Source organism: Danio rerio, chromosome 17, assembly GCF_052040795.2.
Source record: "Danio rerio strain M-AB ecotype USA chromosome 17, GRCz13ab, whole genome shotgun sequence".
Classification (NCBI taxonomy): Eukaryota; Metazoa; Chordata; class Actinopteri; order Cypriniformes; family Danionidae; genus Danio; species Danio rerio.
Genome location: NC_141037.1, coordinates 9978612 through 9999981, shown reverse-complemented (window position 1 = coordinate 9999981; position 21370 = coordinate 9978612). Strand labels below are relative to the sequence as shown.

Genomic DNA, 21370 nt, shown 5'->3' with positions numbered 1-21370 from the left:
AACCTTCATAAAAACTACATGATTTGTGTTGACTAATATTTAAATTAGTTTGATGATCTGAAATGTTCAAGTGTGACAAATATGCAAAAAAAAAAATAATAAATCAGGGGGCAAACACTATTTCACACAACTGTATGACAATTTATACATGTGACATTTAAATATGGACTTGTACTGTATGTCAAATACTGAATGTAATTTGCATATATTGTCATACTGTATATTAGATTTCTATATGGGTAATGTATAAACTTGTAAGTATAACTTGTGTGGTCTATTCATAAACTAATTTAGAGAGGATCACGTGCTTATGATCAACACGGCTGGCTCCTCATTAGCTCCGTAATTAGCCCTATTAGATGATTAAGGAAGCATTTTAAATAACCAGAGTTTTTCACTCCAGTTACCCCCCCCCCCCCCCCCAAACTATCCTCCCCCACTCCACCACTACTCCCACCCCTTTTTTCCGATTGGGCGATACGGTGGCCCAGTGGCTAGCACTGTTGCCTCACAGCAAGAGCACCACTGGTCAAACCTCCTATCGGGCTGGTCGGTGTTTCTGTTCGGAGTTTACATGTTCTTCTCATGTTCGCGTGGGTTTTCCCTGGGTTCCCCAGTTTTCTCCCACAGTCCAAAAACAAAACCTTAGCAATCGACTAAACCAAATTATCACCTAAGACAACCTTATAGTTTACACTTCTCACACGGCGACAAGCAGGGGAGTTCTCGAGACCTACCTGAGCTTGAACTCTTTTCTAACGGGAGGGAACCCCAGGCTCGAGGATATTACGAGCTCAGGGCTCTCTCCCTGGACAGCATGCCAAATACGCTTTATTGATTATCAGCTAAGTGTGATTTCTTGAAAAATGCTTTAAAGAACAAAAGTAGTGTCATGAATCTTTTATCAGAATATATAACAAAAGCATCTCCGTTATTTTTTGTTGCACCTTCTAACACCTCCTGTGGTTTGTGGTTGGAAAGAGATGCTCACTTGCGGTGAACGCAGAGCCTTTATAAGATGAGCTTCAAAGGCTTCAGAGGACCACTGAGCTTCAGAGTCTGAAAGTTTCTTCTTCAATTCGGTCAGAAATCGTCTGCTAAGATGCTCCGAAACATCTTTCTGGTCGGCTTGCTCATATATGCAGGTAAAACATCACTAATTCAGTTCTAACCCAGTGTGAATTGTGTATTATGATGAGAGCTGTTTGTTGAACTGTTTCTGACTGAATATCAAAGCTTTGGATATTCTGCATGAAGATTCACTTGCTTTACCTTGTTATTAATAACTGTGAATTTGTTTGTAGTCTCTGCAGCTCACTGGGAGGTTCGTGAAGTGGACTCTGCTGAGGATGAACTTGAAGAAACTCCTGTAAGCATTAGTAAAGTTTGTTAAAGGGAGAAAAAAAAAAATTGATTTATTTATTCTCCATAATGTGTAAATCTTTATGAGTTTCTTTCTTCATTTGAACACAAAAGAAGATGCCTAGAAGAATGTTGGTTGCTGGCACCCATCAACTTCCATTGTAGGAAGAAAATGGGTGCCGACCAGCATCTAAAAATATTTTATTTAATTCAAGTTTACTTGCATAGTGATTTTCACAACAATTATCAATCCAAAGCTATCCAGCTCCACAAAAGGTGTACATCACTTATTTAGAGGGTTTGCAGTACATAAACCGTTAGATATTTATATAAACGTAGTTAATCGGCCGTTATACAGTATATAATGTTGTTTCAAAATGAATAATATTTACATGTAATAGTAATACATGTTCAGTGAAGCGTATTTGTGTATTAAGTGTCTTCAAAGATCTCAGATGGTATATAATATATAATTTATACCGATAATACCAACTTGTTCAATAGAAGAAACTCAAGTGAAAGGTGAGAATTTTAGATAGTGGGTGAACTATCACTTTAAGTGTATACTTTAAAATAATGACTTTTCTTGATGCATGGATGCTTGACGTCATACGTATATATATATATATATATATATATATATATATATATATATATATATATATATATAAAGAGCAAAAAAAGTTTTTATGCATGATTTTATATTGCAATATTATTTTTGAATTATTCCCGGAAACATCTGTTATGTTTTGTTTTTAAATGTTTTCTTGCTATTACGAACGTTAAGGAAACATCCCATTTTAATATTTAATTTGGAACACAATAAGAATGTTTACTTTTCTTCATTTAGCAATGCTTTTATCCAAAGTCAATGGGAAAGATGGTTACATCTAAAATTGTGTGAAATAGCTATTATATTTTTAAATCTTTAGACAAACATCCAACTAAAACGATTCAGGAAAAACAAAACTGGCAGCACAGTGGCTCGGTGGTTGGCATTTTCGCCTCACAGCAAAAAGGGCAAAGGTTCGGCTGAGTCAGTTGGCATGTATGTATGGAGTTTGCGTGTTCTCCCCGTGTTCCCATTGGTTTCCTCCATTTTCCCCCACAGTCCAAAAGACATGCACTATAGATGAATTGAATAAACTAAATTTGCTGTAGTGTATGAGTGTGAGTGAATGCAAGAGTGTATGGGTGTTTTTCAGCACTCGGTTGCAGCTAGAACGGCATCCACTGCATAAAACATATGCTGGAATAGTTGGTGGTTCATTCTGCTGTGGCGACCTCTGAAATAGACACTAATCTGATGAAAATGAATGAATGAAAAACACTTTCCATGATGTATAAAGTTTTATTTAAAGGGACAGCTCACCCAATGAAAATGTACCCACCATTTACTCACCCACATGTGGAACCATAGCTTTATGACTTTCCTTCTGTCATCATTTACTCATCAGTGATACCTGTTTGAGTTTCTATCTTCTGTTGAACACAAAAGAAGATATTTAGAAAAATGCTGGAAACCTGTAATCATTGACATCAATGGTGTTTGTTTTTCACACTATGAAAGTCAATGCTTACAGATGCCCAACATTTTTCAAAATTTCCTCTTTTGTGTTTAACAAAAGAAAGAAACTCAAACGAGTCAAACAACGAGTTAATGATGACAGATTTTTCAGTTTTGGGTGAACTATCCCTTTAAGAATATTAGTAAAGAACAGAAGGGGTTTTATATTAATGTCACATGAAGAATATTATTAAAAAACAATAATATACAAGTGTGCATTCCCTTTTAGCTGGTTTCTTTATGCAATTAAGAGGTATAAATAACTAGCTAACTCTTGTTCATAGTCTCTGTATTGTCTTCTTGAGTTAATCGAGAGATTGTAGAGCAATTGTGCTGGATAATCTGATGTATACTTATTGTTTGATGATTCATATCGGTTTGGTGTGTTTTCAGGAAGACAACATGGTAAAGCAGAAGTTTCCCGGTAAATGCACAATATGTAAATACATCATGAATCAGGTGAAGAAGAGACTTTCCACTAAGTCAACGCCGGTGAGTGTCATTATTAATACCACGTTATTGAACTGACCATGCACTGTTAAGGATTTTTTGTGATCTATACAATATTTAACTGTAATATAAACTGTAATTTACTGTAAGACGGTTATGCAGTACTGTATTTTAGCTGCATTTTGAAAACTACTGTATATTTTACAGCAAAGATATACAAAATACATAATAGAGCAAGATAACTGGTGCTGAACATGTAAATACAGTATCTTTGCTTTAACTGATTTACAACATCCTGCTATCAGTGAGTTACCATAGATTCTACAGGAAACTGTTAACAGTGGCCTTGACTAAAACACATCTTTTCCCTCAGGATGAAATCAAAAACAATCTGATGAACATCTGTAATAAAGCTGTAGTGCTGAAAAGTCAGTGCAAGAAATTTATTCAGAAGCACATACACACTCTGATCGACGAGCTGATGAACGACGACGGACCAAACACCATCTGTACTAAAGTGCACGCCTGCAAGTAAGTACCACAGAAATGCTCATTGTTTATGGCAACACATTGAATTAACTGAGGAGATTTTAATATTTTGCATTTTGTTTGTTCTAGATCTGAACCACCCATTAAAGAGTTCATTTTTATTCATGAGCAGGCTTATAGCAAGCTGTGAATGAGAATAAAAAGATGTGAATGAAGCATATGAACTACAGTGAAAGCTCATTAAATATATGACTGTATAAAAATCTGCTTTGTGTGTTTTCTTTTGTTATTATTATTTTCTTAAATCATTGTTCTGAGCTTTCTAAATGTAAAGAGCTTTCTATCTCAGGTCAGAACTATATGCTGCACGTTGTGTCTTTTTTAACTACCCAGACTAATGGTTTACATAAAACGCACAATCAAATCTGCAAAGAATCTCAAACTAGATCATTGCTTTTTGTATTTAAGAAGAGTGCATTGCTTTCTCAGCGACTTACAAATAATATTTAAAAACAAATACAAATGCTTTTAGGATAAAAAAAATGCAATAAAACAAATAGGTTTAAAAATATGGAGCCAGATTAGTCTCAAAGTATTATATTTACACAATGAAATTCATACATGCACAAATCACATTTACAAACATCCAATTTGTAAACAAAATTTGTGAATTCATCAGTAAAAATGTTAAAAATTAATCAAACTTATATTTCCACTAAATGAACTGGATTTGCATATGAATCATGTTTTAAATTTCCGAAAAGAATTTACATGTTTATGAATTGTGTTTTCAATTTACGAATTGGATTTGTGCGTTTATAATTCGTGTTTTAAATTTACAAATTGGATTTGTGTATTTTCTAATCATGTTTTGAATTTATGAATTGAATTTACATGTTTATGAATCATGTTTTGAATTTATGAATTGGATTTGTGTATTTTTGAATCGTGTTTTCTATTTACGAATTTGATTTTGTGAATGTGAATTCTGTTATTCATTCATTCGCCACAGCGGAATGAACCGCCAACTTATCCAGCAAGTTTTTACACAGCGGAAGCCCTTCCAGCCGCAACCTATCTCTGGGAAACATCTACACACACATTCACACACACGGACAATTTAGCCTACCCAATTCACCTGTACCGCATGTATTTGGACTGTGGGGGAAACCGGAGCACCCGGAGAAAACCCACGCGAAGGCAGGGAGAACATGCAAACTCCACACAGAAACGCCAACTGAGCCGAGGTTCGAACCAGCGACCCAGCGACCTTGCTGTGAGGCGACAGCACTACCTACTGCGCCACTGCCTCGCCGAATTCTGTTGTGAATCTATGAATTTTATTTTGCAAATATATTATTTTTGAGACTGATCTGGCTCCATATAAAAGTATGTTTTGAAAAGTCTAGACTTAAGAGAATAAACAGTAGTTCAGTCTGCCGTAATTCAGTCAGCTGTGCGTGACATTTGGTTGTAGCTTCAGCTGAATGAAGGCTTCTTGTGGCTAACCACAAAACTACCAGGACACAGAGATGAGTTTCACACAAACTTACCTTGCTTTTACTCTTTTCAACTACTTTTGGTATAGCATTTTATTGTTTAAACATGCAAAAAAATTGTTATAAAGTTATACAAGTTATAAATACACTCCTAAAGGAAATATTCACTTTATCAGTAAGCACTGTTTCTGAACCCTCTTTCGCTCTTTTCTTCAGGGAACATACATCTCATAATATGCCTAACACCTTGTATACACATCTTGTAAAAAAGAAAAGAAAAAAAGTGTAATAGCAACACTTTAAAGTGCAAAATAGCCCATGAATGGTTTCTGGAAATTGTAACTTGAAATAAAACTTGTGCATTAAGTGCTGACAGATATTTTTCTCTCTCTCAAGTAAGTATTAAACTTAACTGCATTGTAAAGTCGAGAAAAACGAAGGAAACTTGAGTATGACACTTCCTGTGTGGTACCTTCTGAGACCATCTAACACGAATGTGTGAATTTATACTACATTTCCACACACATCACACTTATCATCAGCCCTTTTGCCACAAAACTAGCGTAATAACTTCCATCAGATGCTAAACTAGATGCATTAAAGGAGCAATTATGAAATGTATTGATGCCATTTAAATAATTAATTGAGATTTTGATTAACCACACAAGCCATTTCCTCCCTTGTCATGTTTTTCTCATATTAGCTGAGTTATAGAATACATGAAATCACCTTTTGAATTTTTTTATTGCATCGCCAAATAATTTTAAACAACTGACCATGTATGGAGCTACAAATATGACAAAACTATGTGAATTTTAATGGTGCACATTGGTTATTGACAAGTGTAATTTTATAAAACTGAATCTTATATGACATTTTGAATTATAGTATATGGAATTCGTTTTTTTGCAAACGCCATGCAGTCTAGGAATTCAAAACCATAAAAATATATAGTCTGAAAATATAAGTGTGTATAAATCTGTCTTAAAGGAGACCTATTATGCAATAATTAACTTTTGTAAGCTGTTTGGACAGAACTGTCTGTATGTATAGTGTGTCCACTGTCATATTAGAGTGATAAAAACTTAACAAGTCTTTTTTATTTTTATTTCCTGACGTTAAAACAGGACTCAAATAGCAGTGATTTTGAGGCCCACAACAAAGTGACGTAGAAGTGCGGTTTTCCCTGTCCACCAAATTGATTGACAGGTTCCATGTTTCTATAATAACATGTACAATGCATCCAGAAAGTATTCATAGAGCTTCACTTTTTCCACATTTGTTTATGTTACAGCCTTATTCCAAATCGGACTAAATTAATTTATTTCCTCAATTCTACACACAATACCCCATAATGACAATGTGTAAGAAGAGTTTTTGAAACTGTTGCAAATTTATTCAAAATAAAAACCCTGAAAAATCAGATGTACAGAAGTATTCACAGCTTTTGCTCAATACTTTGTTGATGCACCTTTGGCAGCAATTACAGCCTCAAGTCTTTTTGAATATGATGCCACAAGCTTGGCACACCTGTCTTTGGAAATTTTTTTCCCATTCCTCTTTGCAGCACTTCTCAAGCTCTATCTGCTTGTATGGGAAGCAACGGTGTACAGCCATTTTCAGATCTCTCCAGAGATGTTCAATAGGATTTAGGTCTGGGCTCTGGCTGGGCCACTCAAGGACATTGACAGAGTTGCTGTGAAGCCACTCCATTGATATTTTGGCGGTGTGCTTTGGGTCATTGTCCTGCTGGAAGATGAACTGTCACCCCAGTCTAAGGTCAAGAGCACTCTGAAGCAGCTTTCATTCAGTCTCATCAGACTAGAGAATTTAGTTTCTTATGGTCAGAGTCCTTCAGATGCCATTTGGCAAATTCCAGGCGAGGAGTGTCTTCCATCTGGCCACTCTGTCATACAGGCCTGATTGGTGGATTGCTGCACAGATGGTTGTCATTCTGTAAGGATCTCCTCTCTCCACAGAAGAACGCTGGAGCTCAGACAGAGTGACCATCGGGTTATTGATCACCTCCCTGACTGAGGCCCTTCTCCCCCGATCACTCAGCTTAGATGGCCGGCCAGCTCTAGGAAGAGTCCTGGTGGTTCTAAACATCTTCCACTTACGGATGATGGAGGCCACTGTGCTCATTAGAACTTTCAGAGCAGCAGAAACTTTTCTGTACCCTTCCCCAACCTTGCGCCTGGAGACAATCCTGTCTTAGAGGTCTAGAGACAATTCCCTTGTCTTCATGGTTGGTTTGTGCTTTGACATGCACTATCAACCCTGGGCCCTAGACAGGTGTATGCCTTTTCAAATCATGTCCAATCATCTGAATTGACCACAGGTGAACTCCAATTAAGCTGCTGAAGCATTTCAAGAATGGAAACAGTGGAAATAGAATTTCGCTGAGCTCAATTCAGAGCGTCATGGCAAAGGCTGTGAACACTGATGTACATTTGATTTTTCAGGTTTTTTATTTAGAATTAATTTGTAACAATTTCTTTTTTCACATTGTCATCATGGGGTATTGTGTGTAGTGTTTTGAGGAAATAAATTAATTTCCTCCAGGTGCTCTGGTTTCCCCCACAGTAAAAAGACATGCAGTACAGGTAAATTGGGTAGGCTAAATTGTCCATAGTGTAGGAGTGTGAGTGAGTGTGTGTGGATGTTTCCCAGAGATGGGTTGCAGCCTGAAGGGCATCCGCTGTGTAAAACATATGCTGGATAAGTTGGCGGTTTATTCCGCTCTGGTGACCCCAGATTAATAAAGGGACAAAGCTGAAAAGAAAATGAATGAATAAATTAATTTAATCCATTTTGGAATAAGGCTGTAACATAAAAAAAATGTTACAATTTTGTTTGCAAATATCCTGGGTTTCAAATATTTGTCACACCTCTCTGTGATTTTTATATGTTTTATAAGTTAGGGTTAGGGTTTTAAAACATTTATAAAACAGAGCATGTTTGTAATAAAGAAATAAAATTGCTATGCAATTCTCAACTGCTATAATCACCATCGTTGAATGGTGTCAGTAACTGCTAATGTGTGTGCGTGTGTGTGTGTGTACTGCAAACAGCATTTGTGTGAGACTCATCATTTCAGAAAGGCTTGAATAAACTGCACAACAAATAAATCATATAAACTTACTTGGTATTTGACTAATGAGCTGTAATTAAGCTTCATCCGAGTCGGTCTCTGTCACTGACTGCTATTTATCTGACGTAACACATGATGAGAAGTAGACGCGCATGTGGAAACAGGCGGGGAGTAGCAGCTCGCTTGCATTTAAAGCCACAGACTACAAAAACAGCTACAATGTAATGCGACACCAAAATGGGCAGATTCTAAATGTTATAATAAATGATCTGATGAGTATTTTGAGCTGAAACTTTACAGACACACTGTGGAGAGACCAAAGATTTGTCTTACATCTTGTAAAAGAGGTAAAGTAGGTGCCCTTAAATAAGGGGTATAAACAGTTGTGTGGTAAAAGCGTGTAAAGATAGCCAGCCTCTAATGATAAAAAAATCTATAAATTTTATTTTTTATAATGGCGCTTGAATGACATTCGCCTCTTGTATGTGTCATCAGAGAGAGAAAGCCCCGCCCATTAGTGACAATCTCTCCCTCATTAGCATAGGAAGTTAGTCTTGTTTTTGAAACTGCTGTTATGCAGACACATAGGCCTTTGTAGCTCCGCCCTCTTATGAAAAGAGCACAATCTCATTTGAATTTAAAGTGACAGTCACCAAAATGGCACAATTAGGATCAAAGCCTAAAAGGGACATTTTAAAGAGTTATTAAGCATTATTTGTGTGGTATTTTGAGCTGAAAAATGTGTCCTATTATTAGATCTATAATTTACAATATTGGCTCTATGTTTACTATAAATCTTCTCACTTTATACCAGAAAACATATCAGTAGCATATTTTTCTTGAGAAACTGCTTGAAAGGAAATGAGAGCTAGTGACAAGCCATGAAAACGTGTGGAGGGGTTTAGGTGTCTGTGGGTCGTGTCTGTGTGGTGGTTGAAGTGTGAAAACATTGTGTTGTGTTGTTGCAAGGGCTGGATCATATGACAAAAATATCATATCATGATATGATCATCTCATTTACATTTAGTCATTTAGCAGACGCTTTTATCCAAAGCGACATACTAATGAGGACAAGGAAGCAATTTACACAACTATAAGAGCAACAATGAATAAGTGCTGTAGGCAAGTTTCAGGTATGTAAAGTTTAAGAAGCAAAACATTAGTAATTTTGTTTTTGTAGTACAGTTAGCGGTAGAACCAGAGAGGCAATTGCAGATTAGGAAGGGAAGTGGAGACTAAATAGTTGAGTTTTTAGTCGTTTCTTGAAGACAGCGAGTGACTCTGCCATTCTGATGCAGTTAGGGAGTTCATTCCACCAACTGGGCAGATTGAACGCGAGAGTTCGGGAAAGTGATTTCTTCTCTCTTTGGGATGGAACCACGAGGCAACATTCATTCACAGAACACAAGTTTCTGGAGGGCACATACATCTGCAGAAGTGAGAGCAGATTAGAAGGAGCAAAGCCAGAAGTCACTTTATAAGCAAACATCAGAGCTTTGAATTTGATGCGAGCGGCAACTGGCAGCCAGTGCAAACGGATGAGCAGCGGAGTGACATGTGCTCTTTTAGGTTCATTGAAGACCACTTGTGCTGATGCGTTCTAAAGCATCTGAAGAGGTTTGATAGAGTTAGCTGGAAGCCTGGCTAGCAGAGAGTTGCAATAGTCCAATCTGGAGAGAACAAGAGCTTAAACAAGAAGTTGAGCTGCATGTTCAGATAAGAAGGGTCGGATCTTTCTGATGTTATAGAGTGCGAATCTGCAAGATCGAGCAGTTCTTGAAATGTGGTCAGAGAAGTTTAGTTGTTCATTAATCGTTACTCCAAGGCTTTTCACTGTTTTGGATGCAGTAATGGTTGCCCCATCCATCTGGATTGAAAAGTTATGGTGTAGAGTCGGGTTGGCAGAAACTTCAAGCATTTTCGTTTTCGAGAGGTTAAGCTGAAGATGATGATCTCTCATCCAGTGTGAAATGTCTGACAGGCAGGTTGAGATGCGAGCTGGAATCATCAGGGTGAAAAAAGAGGTATAGCTGGGTATCATCAGCATAGCAGTGGTAGGAAAATCCATGTTTCTGGATGTCTGCTTATAAATATGTCGTGTAGATGGAGAAGAGAAGTGGCCCAAGAACAGAGCCCTGTGGTACCCCAGTGTTTAGATGCTGTAGGTTGGACACCTCCCCCCTCCAAGGCACCCTGAAAGACCTGTCAGAGAGGTAAAATCTGAACCACTGAATAACAGTGCCTGCAAAGCCCAGTGACTCAAGCGTTGATAGCAGGATCTGGGGGTTTACAGTGTCAAAAGCAGCTGACAAATCCAGCAATCTCATATCATCATAATGATACACAGTTTTATGCAAAGGTTTGGGCAGCCCTGATAATTATCATAATTGAAAGTCATAGTCTGCTGGCCTTTCAAAGCAACAATTTCATTTGAATATATTTTATACCCTAGGGAATAAACAACATTTCAAATCTGACATGACATTTATTTAATCAACAGATTTAATGCAATTTAAATCATAACAAATACAGACAAGTGCAAATATTTGGGCACCCCAACAGAATAATGATATCAATATTATTTAGAGAAAACTTTTGCTGAAATAACAGCTTGTAGATGCTTCTTATAGTGCCTGAATCCTTGCTGAAGGCATTTTGGACTATTCTTCCTTACCACATTTCTCCAGTCAGGTATGATGGGTGCTGAGCGTGAATGGCCCTTTTTCAAATCAATCCATAGTTTTTCTATGATTTTCAAGTCTGGGGACTGGGATGGTCATTCCAGAACATTGTATGAATTCTTTGGTAGATCTATAACTGTGCTTTAGGTTATTGTCCTCCTGAAACATCCAATCCTGGCATAACTTTGACCTCCTGACTGATTCCTGAACATTGTCCTTCAGAAGTCTGCTGATACTGGGTGCATCCATGTGAGCTTTAACTCTGACAAGATTTCCAGTACCTGTGCTTGCCACAGATCTCCACAGCATGATGGACTTTCCACCATATTTTACAGTAGGGTGCAGGTTCTTCTCCTGGGATGCAGTGTTCTTTTTCCGCCATGCAAAGCACTTGTGGTTGTGACCAAATAACTCGATCTTAGTTTCATCTGTCCACAGTATAGTTTCCCAAAATGATTCAGGCTTGCCCTGATGAGCCTTTGCTTACCTCAAATGACTCTTGTTGGCAGAATGCTTCTTCTGCATCACCTTCCATCGAGCTGTTCATTGTGAAGAATGCGCTTGGCTCTAGATTGATGTGCAATGACATTATCAGGAGCAAGACATTCCTGAAGCTCTTTTTAGATGTCTGTGTTTTGTCTGTGACCATTCTAACCATTCTTTGTCTTACAGACATTTTTCTCAGGCTACCACATCTTTCCTTCACAAGAACTGTTCCTGAGGCCTTCCATTTTCTTACTATATTTCTGACCGTAGAAATAGAAACTTTAAACCTTTGTGATAGCTTTTTACATCCTTCTCCTAGTTCATGTTGGTGAATTATCCTAGTTTTTTAGTCATTAGGAAGTTCTTTTGAGGTTCCCATGTTGCTATTTTCTGGTTCACAATTGATGAGAAGCACAATTAGCAATCAGCTATCTTAAATATCCTTTTTTATGATTGGTTGCACCTGTCTTGGGATTGTTATGCCGCAGTTACACTAGAGTTTGAGCATGCAAAATTTTGTCGTACAGTGCTATAAAAAATGGCGGGGTTAAACAAGATGATTAGACATTAAAGATAAAAAAGCAATTGGTCCATATTTTAAATTTCTGTCCTGAGAGGTCATGTTTTGATCTTCGATTGGTCTCACGAAGTCACATGATGCAATTTCACAGGTCAGAGTTCACTGAACTTGAATTTTGCAATGCATCGAACTGCAAAACTTTTCGCATGAGCTTGCATTTGCAATCTGTCGCATATGCATACATATGAATGAAAGTCTATGGTAAGTCTAGGGTGGAATGTGAAGTGTGCCAATTTTGTGTTGTAATCAATCAGCATTAGCTCACTACAGATTTTTAAACCCACACAAAAGAGACAATATTGTCTCGAGGCACAAGGCTAGTGAAGGTTACAGAAAATTTTCTGCTGTTCTGTAAGTTCCAATGAGCACAGTGGCCTCCATCATCCGTAAGGGGAAGATGTTTGGAACCACCAGGAGAAGGGCCTTAGTCAGGGAGGTGATCAATAACCCGATGGTCACTCTGTCTGAGCTCCAGCGTTCTTCTGTGGAGAGAGGAGATCCTTACAGAAGGACAACCATCTGTGCAGCAATCCACCAATCAGGCCTGTGTGGTAGAGTGGCCAGACGGAAGACACTCCTCGCCTGGAATTTGCCAAAAGGCATCTGAAGGACTCTCAGACCATAAGAAACTAAATTCTGAGATGAGACTAAAAATTTAACTCTCTGGAGTGAATGCCAGGCGTTACACTTGGAGAAAACCAGGCACCGCTCATAACCAAGCTAATACCATCCCTACAGTGAAGCATGGTGGTGGCAGCATCATACTGTGGGGATGTTTTTCAGCAGCAGGAACTGGAAGACTAGTCAGGATAGAGGGAAAGATGAATGCAGTAATGTACAGAGACATCCTGAATGAAAACCTGCTTCACAGTGCTCTTGACCTGACTGGGGCAACGGTTCATCTTCCAGCAGGACAATGACCCAAACCACATCGCCAAAATATCAATGTAGTGGCTTCACAACAACTCAATGTCAAGCCAATGTCAATGTCCTTGAGTGGCCCAGCCAGAGCCCAGATCTATAAATCCTATTGAACATCTTTGGAGAGATCTGATAATGGCTGTACACTGTCGCTTCCCATCCAACCTGATAAAGCTTGAGAGGTACTGCAAAGAGGAATAAGCGAAAATTCACAAAGACAGGTGAGCTAAGCCTGTGGCATCATATTCAAAAAGACTTGAGGCTGTAATTGCTGTCAAAGGTGCATCAACAAAGTCTTGAGCAAAGGCTGTGAATACTTCTGTACATCTGATTTTTCAGGGTTTTTTATTTTTAATAAATTTGCAACAATTCCAAAAACTGTGTTTTCTTTCACATTGTCAGTATGAGGTATTGTGTGTAGAATTGAGGAAATAAATCAATTTAATCCATTTAGGAATAAGGCTGTAACATTAAAAATGTGAAGCTATAAATACTCAGGATGCACTGTATGCATTATAACTTACAGTAAGTATAACATACAGGAAGATTAAAAAAACTGTTTGTTTCTTTTTGCTATCAAGTCAAGGTGTTAAGAGTTGTCAAGTTTTTAAATAGATCTCACTTCGCAATGTGTTTGGGTTTTGGTTGAACGTAGTCGTAAAAACTTATCTAAACAAGACCTTTCAGTGTCATTCTGTTTCAACTCTTTGGCAAACAAGATGCTGCGCGGTATCGTCCTGCTCACCCTGCTCATCTCCTCTGGTAAAAATCGGCAGATTCACTTATATCAGTCTATTAGTCTGTCTTAACCATCTTTAATGTGCCCATAATGCATTTTTATTCATCCTATTTTCTTAGTTTAACGTTTATATGTGTTAAATCTTTTTCCTTACAGCTTGTGCTGCTCACTTGGAGATGCACAAAGAACCCTTTCCGGAATTTGACTTTGAAGGCTCTGTGAGTCAATATCACTTATGATCTCATTTTTTTATCTTTATTTTACCTACATGTAATTGCATGTAAGATAAGTGTCGTTGGTATTGTCTTTAGGTTTATTCCCATGCCAACTTTATTAGCACTATACATTTTACGATTAACTTAATATAAATAAATATAAAGCAAGGACGAAGGTAACGTGGGACAAAAGTAACACACCAAACAAAAAGGTAAATTCTAATTACAAAAATAATAGTGCAATAATAGGTACAAAATTATGATTTGAAACATATCTGATACAATCTCATATTTGACCAAAAGTATAGTTGTTAAGCGGTTGTTAACTGGAAATAACATACCCTGGATTGCCCTGACTATAATAATGTTTAATGTAATAGTGTTTAATATCAAATGGCAGTTATTGGTTTGCAGTGGGATGAAAGTAGGGCTGTTCGATTTATTTTATATTTTCGATTAATTCAAATTTATGTTTTAAGACGATTTAATTTTCAATTAAATTGAGGAATCGCAATTTTTTTATAAAAAAAACCAAACATTAGATACATTATAATTGCACCAATGCGCTTTGGTTCACTCTCTGTATACTCTGCCTAACTCCCTGTCTGGGTTTCAATGGTAGTGACAGCCTGAACACCAAATTCATGAAGTTGTGGGCATGCATCGCAGAGCTGGTGTAAATACAACAAATACAAGCATTTATCTTAAGTTGCGTATTTTTCTTTTGTTAATACCTTTGCATCAAACGCGCTTTGGTCCACTTTCTCACGCTACTCCAGCACTGCCTGACGAGGGGATTTACATTCACTAATGCAACACGTAAAATCCTACATGACTTCACGCTTTACTAAGTCACGTCTGTGTGGATTGTCAAGACATATTCTCTTATCAATTCGATAAACTCGATCTCTCAACACGAAATTGTGAATCGGTCAAACTTTATAAAAAAAAAATCAAGTTTTTTTTTTTTTTTTGCCATATCGCCCAGCCCTAGATAAAAGTAAAGCTATTTTCTCGAAGCCCTGTTAACATTTGCTTTCCAGGATATAACAGCCTATTATGGATGCAACCCTTGATGGATCTGCCAAATATCAGCTGATTTTGGGATCAGTTAGCTCCCAATTTCAGTCTTTTAAGTGCAGAGAGTACATAATTGTAGCGATTATATTTTCTTAAGTTGTGTTTTTCTTGTCATGCATCACATTAATGATCAATTTACAGGTTATTATTTAGTGCAATAACAAATGTTCAGGTTTGAAATGTCTTTTTAAAAGTAAATCAGGTTTAAGATTTCCTGTGGGAACGAAAGTAACACTGTTATTTATGTCCCACTGCTAATAGACAAACCTTATTTTTCACTTCCACAGTCTGCAGTGTTTTGATTAAGATGTTTTATTAAATTAATGCATATTGCCATTAATAATAACAGATATTCAAAACTTTTAGAAATTTGTCATTTTACATTGTTCGATTGCTATTGAAACATTTGATGGAGCTGAAATTAAAAATGAAAATGCAAAGTTATTACTTTTTGCAAAAATAAACAATAATATCTATTTTTTTACATTTAATAAATGTATAACACTATAATAATATTTTACTCCATCAATTGAATAGTATTTATTTGCTTAATTTTTTAAAAACTTTTTTATTAATGCTTTCCTACGTCAAATACTATAGTAAATAATATATATATATATATATATATATATATATATATATATATATATATATATATATATATATATATATATATATATATATATATATATATATGTTTTTATATTGTTACATAGTGTTTTTAAACCATTAAGTACTGGTAATTTGTGGTAATTTTATTAATTATAGTTGCAACAAACATGTTAATACAAACAAATTAACTGTTATAATGTTATAATATATACAGTATATATATACATATATATATATATATATATATATATATATATATATATATATATATATATATATATATATATATATATATATATATATATATATATATATATATATATATATATATATATATATATACACTAACAGTTGCAGATCACTAATTACTTCATATTCAGTACAATTTTTTTTCCAGACTTCCTTGAGGATTTTAATAATTTCCAGATTTCTTAGTATTTTTCATGACCACTATAAAAAAATCCCACATGAAAAAAAAAACTGCTATAGAAATTTATAATAAATACCACTATATATTATACTAAAACAAACCAAAGTTCACTGAGCTAAAATCTAAAGTGTACTAAATTATTTATTAGTTTATCAGTTCACTATAAACTAAAACAAGAAATGAAAAAGTGAGTAAACCCGTTAATAAAAAAATTATTTTAACTCTAACTAGATAAGTTTTACAGCGACTTTACTTTTTAAAAAAAAGTTTTAAAAGGTGAGCTGCTTTTAAAGTGATTAGTTGACTTTACTTTTAAAAAATTAAGTAAATTAATCGTGTGCATAATTATCAATATTATGTTCAGTCAACTTAACATGTCCAAGTTACAACAGGTTTACACACTCAACTCAACTCTCAACTCAACTCAATTTATTTCTAGAGCACTTTCACAAACCACAATGATTACCAAAGTGCTGTGCATAAAACATAAAGTGAAGTTTCATAAACTAATTTCGAGAGGAGCACGTGATATGATTGAGCACTGCTGGCCATTCATCCTTAATCAGTAAAAATCCAATCAGAGCGATCCTAGCTTACTATAAATGGATCATTTTCTCCTTACTGCTCTATCTTCGTTTTGGAAGAATCCCCCCTTCCAACCCATCTCCTCCTTTCCCCCCCTTTTTTCTAAAGGGGGAGCTATCGAGACCTTCCTGATCTCGGATCCCCTGATATGCTTATTGACTATATCTCTGAGCTCAGGGTTCTCTCCCAGGACAGCATGCCAAACCTGCTTTAAATGCCAAGCATATCTAAGTGGGAACTCTTGAAATGCATGTAAATATATTTAAAACCAAAATACATAAACTCACATCACATGATTAAAAGCTAAAGAAAATAAGTGTGTTTTCAGTGACCTCTGAAAAGACTCAAAAGTTGGAGCTGTTCTTAAAGAGAGTGAAAGATCGTTCCAAAGTCTCGGAGCTGCTACCGAGAAAACTCTATCACCTCGACATTTTAAGCGTGATCTAGAAACTTGCAAATAGAGACGGTCCATAGAGCGAAGAGATCTCACAGTTTGGTGCATAATAATTAGCTCAGAAATATACTCAGGGGCCAGGCCATGGAGGGATTTATAAACAAACAACAGAACTTTGTACTGAATTCTAAACTGGATTGGCAGCCAGTGTCGAGAAACAAGTACAGGTGTAATGTGTTCTCATTTTTTGTGTCTGTTAAGAGCCTGGCAGCAGCGTTCTGGACTAGCTGCAGTCGCGAGAGAGAGGCCTGACTCACACCCAAATACAATGTGTTGCAATAGTCCAGACGAGAAGAGATGAAAGCATGAACAACCTTCTCCAAATTACTGAAAGAAAGGACAGACTTCAGCTTGGCAATATATCTAAAATAGAAAAAACTATTTTTGACAACCGCATTAATTTGCCAATCAAACTTTAGCTCAGAGTCAAAGATGACACCAAGACTCTTTACAAAGGAATGTATTTTCCCAGGAAGCAATTACAGATTGCCATTAGAATCTGAACCTTTTTGGCCAAAAACAATGAATTCGCACTTGTCTTCATTCAGTTGGAGAAAGTTATTTGCGAACCAACACTTCACATCAGCCAAACAATTAAACAAAGCCTGAAGGGAGGATTGATCCCTAGATTTTATAGGGAAGTAGATTTGAGAGTCATCAGCATATAGATGGTAATTTATGCCATGCTTTTCACAAATTTTTCCTAACAGAAGTAAGTAAAGGGAAAACAAAACAGGACCCAGTATTGAACTCTGCGGAACCCCACATGTTAATTGAATGACAGATGAAGAAGAGTTGCCCAAACTAACTGAGACAGTTCTATCCTTCAGATAGATCACTCAATGTATCACTTTAACAGGGTTAGTTCAGCCCAAAATAAAAACATACTACTACTCACCCCCAAGTGGTTTCAAACCTTTTTCTGATGATCACGGAAGAAAAAAAGAAAAGAAATTTAGAAAAATGTCAGAAACTTTTAACCATTGACTTCCAAAATATTCCAAATCACCATGGAAGTCAATGGTAAAAAAATGTTTTTTTCTTAGTACTACAGTATGCTGCAGCATTCATTAAATAAGAGTTGCAAATGCAATATAATACACTATTTCTCACTATAGTATGGTTTACTATAGTATGGTTTAAAAACACTATAGTATTTATAGTGGTGTGAACCTATACTGGTCTCACGGTTCGATTCGGTTACGATTATTATGCCATCAATTCGGTTCAATTCAATATCTCGGTGCATCACGGTGCATTGACGATGCTTTCCATACACAGTGTTTTATATTGGGGGGTGACTATAACAAGCTGTCTTTAAACACACACACACACACGTGCACGCTTGCTTGGGAGCGATACTGGGAGACCGTCCACTCCTAAAAATCCTCCTTAAAATTACACTAGAGTTACCAACCGCTCCCGTGCTTTATTCAGAAATTTATATTAATTTATTTATTTATTATAATATAATCTTGTCGGGTCCCGCAACAATGCACAGGTACAGCCGTGGGAATGCAGACCTATATCCAGAAGTATCACTGTAACAGCTGAGAGGAAAAGAGAGGGAAGGAAAAGTCACGCCAGCAGGTGAAATGGGCCACACACAGAGAGAGAGAGAGAGCAAGAGAATTGGAGTTTACTTTCATTCCCTCAATCACAGAGAAATAGAGGCTTCTGCTGTAAGTGTCAGGGAGAGTCTGTCCACAAAACACACACACACAGTGAAATTGTGCACAGTTTCTGCATTTTAGCTGGCGCCTGGAGTATTGTGAATACCCACGCTCGCCTCCCTCGCGACAGAGCGCTTTATGAGATAAATGACGTCAGTACATAATAATTTTGACACCCCTAAGTATTTAATATGAATTACTTTAGTACATTTTCATGTGGGTGGATTATGCAGCTATAAATATGCCAAACAAACAGTACACACACTACATACACTCTGCGCAATAAGAAGCAACATGTTTATGGACGATTTGTTGCTATTTTCAGACCAGCACCACAGTAATTTTCCCGTTTTGTGTCACATTATTTAAATAGCAAATCCATTCGCGCCACATTGTGGACTCATGGGTATGCCAGTCTATAAAGAAGGTGTGTTAGGGCGCATAGTTGGAGTGTTGCTATTTTTAAGAACTGAAATAGACTCCGCCTTTGACCAATTAAACCCTGGTCTTACGTATGCATATTTATATTTGTTTTAATAAAAACAGGTTTAGATTTGTCCACCTGTCAAGTTTTGGAGACATCTGCATCATCATGTGGGGCATAAGATTAGGACGTGTGTTTGGGTCTAACTCAGTTTTTGACCACACTTCCTTATTATTGTTCATTTATTAATTTGCTGGAAATTAGAACTCAATTTAGAAATAGCTTTGAAACAAATCCTTGAACTTACCGAACGAAATTAAATATGTAGGCTAATAGATGTCTTCAGTGGAGTGTGTACAACACTGTTTCCTTATTGACAAAAGTAAAGGAGTAAAGTGAAGAGTACAAGTAAAGATAAAGAGGCCGAATGGCAGATGATAGTTCTTATCCTCACGCTGCAGATGGTTTGTTTAACTGTTACAAATAGCAAATACACCATAGTGCGACACAACTGACTCGGAAGATGAGACTCTGATTGGTTTATTGCATGTTATACTCAAAACGCAGCCATAACTCATTAAGAGAATAAGCACAACGCTGTTAGACAATGCGTCAGGGTGCAAACCATATTTTTCCGTCCTTAAAATAGCAAAAGTGGATTCGGACAAGCCCTTAATGCTTTTGCGCCCTGCGCTTTAGACTTTGCATCATGATCGTTAAAATTCAATTAAATGTTCAATTTAACTTATTTGTTAAAATTCTGCCCAAATAAATCAATTGTAACCTCTTAAAAATTTAGTAAATCCCAGGAATCATCTTTGAATCATTTTTATCAGTGTGATGTAAAATCGAGTGTTTGCAAGATACAAAGATGCAGCTTTGAAACAGCTAGATATGCTTGTTTTTCAATTATGAAACGGTTTCTAGGAGTCAAAACATTGAGTCTAATGTTTTCTTGTCAGGGCGAAATTCCAAAGGAACAACTGCCTGGACTATGCTGGGCTTGCAAGTGGGCCATGGGAAAGCTGAGGCAACATATCTCCAATACAGCAAATAAGGTCAATCTTCAGAAAGAACACCCTTTTAAAGGGATCGTTCACCCAAAAATGTAAATGAACACCATTTATTCACTCTTGTGTGGTTTTAAAACCTTACACAAAATCACAAAACGAAGATATTTTGAAAACAAGCTGAAAACCTGACTTCTCTAGTAGACTAAAAACAAATACTATGGATGTCAATGGTTACCGTTTTCCAACATTCTTTAAAATATCTTCTTTTGTGTTAGAACAAGATAAGTGAATGATGACATAATTACATTTTTGTGTGAACAATTTCATTATTACATTGATCTTATTCTAATACAGGAATATATAAACAATTGACGTTAATTCTGCTTGGGTTTGTTACAGGAGGAAATTAAAAATCAGCTGGCGCAGGTCTGTGATGGGATCGGGTTCCTTAGACCTCTGTGCAGGTGGTTTGTGAAAAAGTACATGGACATTCTGACCGAAGAACTTTCCACTACTGATGGTCCTAGAACTATCTGTTCTCATCTCCATGTGTGCTAATGAGCCTTTGGGCTTTATTATGCTGAAGAATCAACTGATTCATTGAAGAAATGCAAGACATAAAGAGTGTTTCGCTTTAGCTGGGAAAGCTGATCAAATTTAGCAGAGTGCACCGGAGCCAATGGTGTGATCATTGTGATTTTATATATGAGCTTTCTGCGGGTTTGTCTCATCGTTTTGTCTGCAATAAAATGTGTGAAGCAAAGGTTGATGTGTTGTTGATATACATTTACAAATAGAACCAATGCTTGAATTTGTATTTGACTTCTCCATCACAACCACACCACACATGCATCAATATCTCAAGCCCATTTAAAACTCAAACGCATAATTTCTGGAATTAAGCCAAATATGCAGCAATAAAGTAATCTGCATAAACACTACACTACCTGATAAAAGTCTTGTCATCGATCCCAGTTGTAAGAGCAACAAATAATAACTTGACTTCTAGTTGATCA

General features: G+C 36.5%; 2 protein-coding genes across 3 annotated transcripts; both read left to right on the top strand.

Moving 5' to 3' along the window:
- Positions 1-1025: 1025 nt before the first annotated feature.
- Positions 1026-4131, top strand: nkl.2 (NK-lysin tandem duplicate 2). The gene is given in 6 exon segments (XM_087290116.1): positions 1026-1145; positions 1305-1369; positions 3323-3421; positions 3753-3910; positions 3998-4046; positions 4049-4131. Coding segments are annotated over 6 exon segments (444 nt in total). The 5' UTR covers positions 1026-1102; the 3' UTR covers positions 4079-4131.
- Positions 4132-13770: 9639 nt separating this feature from the next.
- Positions 13771-21117, top strand: nkl.3 (NK-lysin tandem duplicate 3). Of its 2 annotated transcripts, none has more exons than XM_087288447.1 (4): positions 13771-13891; positions 14025-14086; positions 20304-20449; positions 20754-21117. In XM_087288447.1, the coding sequence occupies exons 1-4, from the start codon at positions 13849-13851 to the stop codon at positions 20827-20829; spliced, it is 327 nt and encodes a 108-aa protein (XP_087144573.1). In that variant the 5' UTR covers positions 13771-13848; the 3' UTR covers positions 20830-21117. The 2 variants fall into 2 exon arrangements, with proteins under 2 accessions (XP_087144573.1, NP_001298722.1); NM_001311793.1 differs by having other exon boundaries at positions 13849-13891; positions 20304-20399; positions 20754-20912.
- Positions 21118-21370: the final 253 nt, after the last annotated feature.